The 8,535-nt window shown below is 41.5% G+C and overlaps 1 protein-coding gene across 1 annotated transcript; it reads right to left on the bottom strand.

The window, feature by feature from the left end:
- Positions 1-1,332: 1,332 nt before the first annotated feature.
- hoatz (HOATZ cilia and flagella associated protein) lies at positions 1,333-4,878 on the bottom strand (the record flags this gene model as incomplete). The annotated part of the gene is made up of 2 exons (XM_080723107.1): positions 1,333-1,598; positions 4,614-4,878. 2 exons carry the CDS (start codon positions 4,876-4,878, stop codon positions 1,333-1,335), a joined length of 531 nt encoding a protein of 176 aa, XP_080579233.1.
- Positions 4,879-8,535: the final 3,657 nt, after the last annotated feature.

Raw genomic sequence — 8,535 nt, 5'->3', positions numbered from 1 at the left:
CAGATAACCTTTGAAAACCTCAGTAGGTCGAATAAGTGCATGCCAAATACAGTATAACTTTGTAAGATGGAATTGCATTATTATAATGGACGATGACACCATCGGCTGTCATATTGGAAGGTCAGTGAAGCTTTAGTCTGAGTTCCCAGAAGTCGCATATAAACGGGAGGGGCAAGGTGAAGCTTAAATCATCAGTTAATTTATCCATTTGCAACTCTGGGAGCATACAAATGTGTACACTCTCACTTAGCTATTTGTAATTTCATTTTGAGGCCTTGAGGCCTTTCTCAAAGTGGGTGCCGTGATGCAAGTCGAGGGGTGCCGCAGAATACCTTTATAATATTTGGAATTCATCAATATCACTTCAATTTAACCACTTTGACCCTCAACAGTATACACGACACGTCCTGAGTTGCACAGTACTTGGTGCGTTCTTTTTCAATCTACACACAATCTCTTTGCCAAAAATAGAAGATCTACAATGTCACAACGCGTCACGTGACAAGTTGTGAGCTTGTAGGCTGGCTATTTTTGGCATAATGTTACACCACAGAATTGGGATGCTGGGGTTCAATTGTTTAAACATCAAGTAAACAGTTATTTTCAATCTGTCTTAATGGAGACGGATTATGCTCTCACATTTTCCTCATGACACACTTGTATCTTTACATGTACCGTAATATGATATAAATGTAAGGTTCTAAAAAGTGAAAATGTCATTAAGCCAGGGGTGCCGTGGATGAAAAAAGTAATTTACAGGGGTGCCTGTACTTTTGTACTTTAACAAGACAAGTTAAAGTATAAGACAAGTATATTTTAAATTCTGTACATTTACTTGTAACAGAGTACATATACAAAATGTGAGTACCTTTTCCACCACTGTCCATCAGGGACGTGCAGTGAATGTTAGAGAGGCAGGGGCTGAACTTTCTAAAGGGGCTTTTTGGTGGAAATATCGAAAATAGCAGACCTCCAAGCTCACAACGCGTCGTGAGCTTGGAGGTTGGCTATTTTCGGTGCATGATACCACACTGGACTACTGTAACCCTTATTAAGTCAACACTGGAGATGTGGCTTAACGGTATGGATTTCTACAAAGAGAGGGCAATTCTTTCAACATAAGAAGCTGCATTCAAGTTCAGGAGAGTTTGGACAAGGCAATTCTCTTGAATGCTGCCTTCAGGTATGGCATGGAAAGGAGGCATTTGCATTTCTTTCACCATAGTAAAAACCGCATTAATTGTCTGGAAATGGCACTTTTTACAAACGGATAAAAGGGCAAGGGCTCAAACCTCCTTTGATGTCTATGTGTACTGGATGTGATGGATGGGACTACTGGAGCTGTTGGACAACGTCCCTGTCCATCTGCAGCTCTTCATCTGAAGGTCTCCTTTCACGTTCTGCTGCTCCTCTGCCGTCCCTCTTCTTGGGTCTGAAAGCACGGGCCAGCATCTCTCTCTGGATCCTCTGCTCTCTCCGTTTCCGCATCAAAGCCAGGATCTCCTCTCTTTGGACAGCCATGGCCAAGTACCTCCTCCTCTCCTCCTCGGCCTGGAGCTGCTGCTGCTGGAGCATTGGGATACAGGCCGCGTGGGCACCTAAACATTGTGGGCACCCTCAATGTTAAATTGGCTTCGTTTTCTAAATAAAAAAACTCCATACCTAAGTACAATACGCCTATACTGTACAAATAGAACCCAATATGGCTCCCTGCTTGGCACTCAGCATCAAGGTTTGGATTGGGACTTGGGCGTAAGTCCCTGTAGCCAGGGACCCACTCACCCAGAATGTGAGATAACCTGTGATGTCATGCCGTATACTTTTTATTTCTGTTTTTTCTATTAGTTTGGTCATTAAGGTCCACAGAATGAGAGGTCTGCTCTACCGGAAACATTGCAAAAAAAGTTACGGTCATCTGTCTATTCACTGTCCCATGCCCATATATGGAGATCCTAATGTCATCAATATTGTAAGCCCATATCTAAAAGGACTTCATATGGAAATGCCTAAATATGGAGGCCACATCGGCCACATACCACACTAACAGAATCCATACAGTATATGGCCAAGAGAGATGGCCAAGACAGCCCATATCTGTGTGGCTGGTTCTACAGATAGGGATCTCCATATATGGGCATACAAGGGATTGTATGTATGATGTAAGATGTCAGAGACGTCATAGGACTTTCACATAACGAATAACTGAGTAAGCATGTTTAGGGTCTCACAGCATATCTCCATATACAGTACATGGATCTCCATATATGGGTACCAGGGGTCACCATGGGTAACTGCCTGGTCCGATATACATCACTGGCCAGATGGCCAAGACATGGCGCGACCTTGCCCTTTAGGGCGTCTTACTAGTTACTTTGTAGATTTTCATTACATACATTAACCACTTCAACCCTATATACAATACATTTTGGCCATTTGTAAATAACAGATCTATAAGCTCACAATGTGTCACGATGCAACACATTGTGAGCATGTAGATCAGCTATTTTCTTTTTTTTTAAATTCTGTTTTTATTTGGATCATCATTATTCATTCACAAATCTTCAATATTTCAACAAAATAAAAAACAAACTCTTTGATGACCAATTTTTAACAGTAACAATGAATAAAAAAGAAAAGAAAAGAAAAAGAGCAGCAGCAGGGCAGTTACATTACGGGAAACGCTTTCACTTTTTCACTTATTACAACAGTTACATGCGTGAGAAAAAGGTATACGGTCTAGGCAAATTTACAAGAGGACAAACATTACATTTTTAGCACCATCATCCGCATTATCAGACCAGTCAGCCAAAGTCAGATCGAAACGGTCTCACATATCCAGTCCACTTGTCCCAAATCCACAGGAATTTCTCCTCTTGGTCCCTTATTAAGTAAGTCAATTTTTCCATTTTATATATGTCATGGACCACCTCAATCCAGTCATCCACAGTAGGTTGCTGTGGTTGCATCCACTTTCTTGTGATAGCCTTTTTGCTCGCTACTAGAAGGATCAAGAGCAATTTCTTGTCATTGCTGTCTAGTTCTTCATAAGGAAGGTTACCCAAATACAATGTGTCGAATTGAAATGGGATATCAAAACCCAAGACCGCTTCCAGGTGTTTGTGAATATCCTTCCAGTAGGAACTCAAGACTGGACAGTCCCAAATGACATGGTAATGGTTTGCAATACCTTGCTCACATGATCTCCAACAGTCTGCACCTGTTTCACTATATCTTTTTTGCAAAGGTGTTATGAAGTACCTTATATGATTTTTCCAATTAAATTCTCTCCATGTCTTTGAACATGATGTTTCCCATATTACTGTGCACGTTTTCTCCCATTCTTCCATGGTCATGGTAAAATTACCTTCATCCCGCCATTTATCCATAACATATGCTGTACCTTCGATGTCATTCTGTTGGAGACCATTATATAATCCGGAAATTATCCTACTACAGTTTGGCTTATCAGCAGACAGAAATACACCCAGAATCCCTGAAGATTCCAGATGCATGGCATCCTTCGCCTCCTGGTTAATATAGTGTCTAAGCTGGAAGTATTTATACAGATCACATTTTTCAAGACCATGTTTCTTTTGAACAGATTCAAAGCTCTTGAGTACCCCCTTGTGTACGAGTGTGTAGTGATATGTTATCCCCCTACCAATCCATATCCTAAATCTATTATCATTTGTGTTTGGGAGAAAGTCTGTGTCGTATGCACACCATCTTAGCATTTTAATTCCCTTCCCCAGCCCAAATTTCTTCACAGTTTCTTGCCAAATTTTTAATGAGATATTTATCCATGGGTTGTTTTTATCCCTAATTTTATTAATTAGCTTTTCGTCCCCTATTACTGCTGCCAGTGGGACTCCTTGAATCAGTGCCTTTTCAATGTCTTTCCACCTTGCCACATATGATGTGTTGAACCAGTACACAAGAGGTCTCAGTTGAGCTGCACAATATATAGGCATGGAAGGCCTAAACCTCCCAGCTCCCTTTTCAGCTGTAGTGTTTTATATCTAATCCTAGGCCTCTTGCCCTGCCAAATAAATTTAGATATTAATTTATCCCATTCCTTGAACTGGTTCGATGACACCTCCACTGGGATGACTGAAATAGGTAAAGCAGTCGCGGTAGGATGTTCGTGCAACGTCCGATCAGCTATTTTCAAAAGATTTTTTATACGATTTACACATTTGAAAAGGGACATTCTACTTTTGGCTATTATCTACTTTTGGTACTTTAAGTAGGTCTACATTTGATATAACCACTTTTGGACTTTTACTTGTAAAACAGAGTATTTCCACATTGCAGTATTGATAGGTCTACTTTTACTTAGGCCTAAGTAAAACATGAGAGGCTACTTTTCCCACCACTGACAAGTGACTATAAAATGTATAAATGTATAAAATACATGTAGATCAAATAAAACATTAAATATATAGGCCTATTTGTTTTAATGTACACTGGCCAGCGTTCTCAGGTGCCCACTTAGCCATAAATTATAACTCCTGTAGAGACCTTTTTATTTTGAAGACTTTACTCTCGCGTCTCTACAGGAGTTATAATTTATGGCGGGCACCATAGGTGGGCACTCACTGTTCCCAGTTTACCGTGGAGCGTTGTGGTGGCTGTTGTTGTTGTTGCTGGAGCAGAACGCCCCCTCTCGGCGGCCGCACCGGGGTCTGGGCGGAGGTACGGCCGGGCCACGGGCAGCCTCTGGCGGATGTCCGAGGACACCAGCCGGGACTCCAGCGGCGGCTGGAGGGACACGGAGCTCCACAGCTGCTTGGCGTGAGACACGTCCTCCGGCGACGAGCCGTCGAACACGGTGAAGTAGCTGTCAAACTCCTCGTCCTGCAGAAGCTCCAGCGCCATGACGACTAACTTTAACTTAGAACTGTGTGAAAGAAAGGAAAAGAAACGAACAAACACCACGAAGAGAAACAGACACCTGCGTATAGGGTAATGTTATGCCTGTATTGGTGGCTGGCAGGCACATGGCACAAGTAATGAAAACAACAATATGCTGTGGTTCTCAAACTTTTCCTTGTAGAGGACCCCCAAATTGACACTTAATTATCCTGTGGACCCCCATTTAAAAAGATATGCTAGGGACCAGCACCAGATGCTATGGCTCTAGTGATTCCCAAACATTTAAATTTTCAAGGACCCCCATGTTTGACATTCTGTAGGCTACGGACCCCCATTTAATGTCATTTCTATCTCTGGGACCCCAATTTATATTGTAAAATGAATGTTCATATAACTCATTTAGCTTAGCTGGTACCCCCTGGAACTCCCTCAAGGACCCCTGGGGGTCCCTGGCTAGACCCCACTTTGAGAACCAATGTGCTAACCCAGGGGCCTTCATTTTCATGCCAATGACCCCGAGTGAGAGATGAAGCAGGGACCCTGGCCTGTGAGGCTGTGACTTATGACATTGTCTTGCACATTCAACTTTTTCATAGATATCTTTGTTTTTGACAGCACTATTAGTGTTTTGTTTTGTTTGTTTTGTCTTGTTTACACCTTATTTTTTCTAATAATGTGTTCAGGTAACCACTTAAACCCTCACTACTTAGTAAAATTTACTTTTGGCTCAGTACTTGGTTTGCTCTTTTTTCCCTTATACACCAAATCTCTTTGCCAAAAATAGCCAATCTACAAGCTCACAACAGCTTGCACTGCGAGGCTTTGTGAGCTTGCAGATCGGCTATTTTTGGTTCATGTTCACTCCAGGAATTCTAGAGTTCAATAAAGTAAAACATAATAATACAAAAATAAAAATAGAAACTCTTTTTGCTTCAAATCTAACAGCTCTTTGGTAACTCTGAAGACCCCCTAGGGGTCCCGGACCCCCTGTTGAAGACCCCTGGGCTAACCAATAAAATTGGCAGCATGATATCAAATAGCCTACATACTATCTCATCTAAAAACGAGTAGGAAGGAAGAACACAAGACTTTCTCAAATTATGACTACTATAAATAGCCATAATAATTATTATAATATGTTTTCTAAGCTTCATGTTAATACAAATATTCCAATCCCCCCCCCCCCCCCCCCACACACCTCAATAAAAAACAAATGAAACCAAACTAATTAAAAACTATTCCTTTTGAAATGTGCTGTTGCTTTAATAGGCTACTAAACTGTTCTTTACTGTATATATTGTACATTCACTGGGCCACATGCTCTGTTGTCAGAACTATGATAAACTCACTATGATAAACTCAAACATGTTAGTCAGTCAGTCAGTGGCGAAAAAAGCTACCCTAGGCTTTCAGCGGCAGGGCTGTTGTTATCTTTGGTTGCCAGGGAGACGGAGGAGGCGGTTGGGTCCTCCCCCAGGTGTAGCGGGCCTGTTTAAATAGTTGTGCAGGATGCTGCCGCAGGAGGAGGATGGACAGTCCTGCATCATAACTGTTACAGCTCCGTCTCACCAGTCCTGTCTGTGCCGGAGGGAGCAGCCCACTGCCTACAGTCTGCACTGAACAGCCATCAAGACACCACAATGTAAGTGTGAAGAGTTTATTTACCTTGTCTAACAACCAACCACTCACTTCATTCTCTCTGAGAGTGTACAAATAGAACCAAATGGACCCTTAAATTACCATTTTGTACACACTCTGACGTATAACACTCAGGATTTTACAGTGTAATATCAGGCCTTGATTGAAAGCAAAAAATGAACAAGCTGGTTGTGTGATAATAGGTGTGTGCAGAAATAATGCTACTGGTTGTTTTTGCACAATACATTTTTTTGCCTGCATATTAGGCAAAAAGAGCTTCAATTGGGACCAAATAGCCTATTGCGTTTGGCCACGTTTGAGTTTATTTAAGCAATTTTTTAAGTAAAGGAAAGTGTACTTGTTGCTAAGAGTTTTAAGTTGCAAGCCAGGGGCCGGCTACTGGATGACAGATTCTGCCCTTATACATTCATGTTGATCATTTCCATTTCAGTTGAATATGAATTTATCCTAAACGTCGACCTAAAAGATGTCAAATCTAGATTTAATAAAGATTATGTTGTTTTGCTGACACTTTTATGTGCCAGTGGCCACACGCACATTTTGGCGTGAACGGCAAGCTTGGCTGGACTCATGAGGTGCACCTTATAAGGTAGTATATGGCTGAAGAAGTAGCTAGCATCCCTCTCTGGGCCCACAAGACATTGAGCACAAGGGAGGTAGCCAAACATGGGCATTATTGCAATATGGCACCTGCCGGGCTTTGGATTATAGGGGTTGTTATCTGCATGCTGCTACTTTACATATTTTATTGTCACCTGCTCAATGGACGGTCGAGGCAAACAGCACAGCCCTGTCACCTGCACGTGAGGATAAGTGAGTAAGTAGCCTGATGCAAACCTGCAGTATGGAAATGTATGGCTTGTGTCAATGACGCCACCGCTCTATCTGTCCGGCCAGGTCATTAAACGCAAATGCAATAAATGTTACCATTATGGCATTTGAATGGGAAGAAAGGTGTGTTTCGGTAAGGGCAGGTTTGTGTGTTCTGTGTCAGGGTTCTTTTTTTTCAGGCCAAGGATCCCTTAGCTGAGAGAGAGTTGAAGCAGGGATCCCCCACCACTGCATAGTGTATAACATTGTTTTTTGTAGATTTCATAGATAGCTTCATAGACTTGTTTGACAGCACTGTCATGTGTTGTGTATGTTGGATTCATGTGTATTTAACCACTTAAACAAGTGTCAAGTTTACTTACCGGTAGTAAACTTGACATTCCACCACTTAAATAATAAGTGTCAAGTTTACTTAATAAACTTGACATTTAAAGCTTAAACAAGTTTCAAGTTTACTTAGTAAACTTGACCTTTCACTCTGTCTGCTCTTTTTCTCCCTCGACACCAAACCTCTCTGACAAAAAATAGACGAGCTTGTAGATCTGCAATTTTGGTTAATGTTCACCCCAAAATAGGGATGCTAGGGTTCAAGTGGTTGATGCAAATAAAAGCTTTTATCACACAAAGATTTGGCAACCGCCCCCATTTAGTAATTCTGAGGACCCCCTATGGGTCCCGGACCCCCTGTTGAAAACCCCTGGGCTAATCAATACAAATGGCAGCATGATATCATAAATAAATAGTCATAATGTTTTTTATTATGTTTTTATTTAATTTAAGGTAAGTATTTTTATAACAAATTATTGACATGGACTTCATAGAAAGTGTTACCAAAATGGCTCGGATGCCTCAGGCAGCATCGGTGAGGCCATGGTCAGCAGAATCTTTATTTGCACTGCTGTAATCAACTACTCCCCAGATCAATTAATACTATTTTGTATTTATCTACTGTTGCCTGTTTTGAAATTTAACCACGTGAACCGTCATGTGACACACGTCTCAATTCTGGGGGCGACCTTCTGTGAATATTGCAGATCTACAAGCTTGGCTATTTTTGGCCAAATATTGACCCCTGGGGGACTTCAGTCAACTAAATATAATAATTTATAAGTGTCAATTGAACACTACCTTGTGTTGTGTCTGCAGATCACACGTCGTCTCATCTGCCGT

This window comes from Nannobrachium achirus (genome assembly GCF_963921795.1).
Source record: "Nannobrachium achirus genome assembly, chromosome: 4".
Lineage (NCBI taxonomy): Eukaryota > Metazoa > Chordata > Actinopteri > Myctophiformes > Myctophidae > Nannobrachium > Nannobrachium achirus.
Note: the sequence above shows the minus strand (reverse complement) of the source record. Positions and strands in the feature narration are given on the sequence as shown.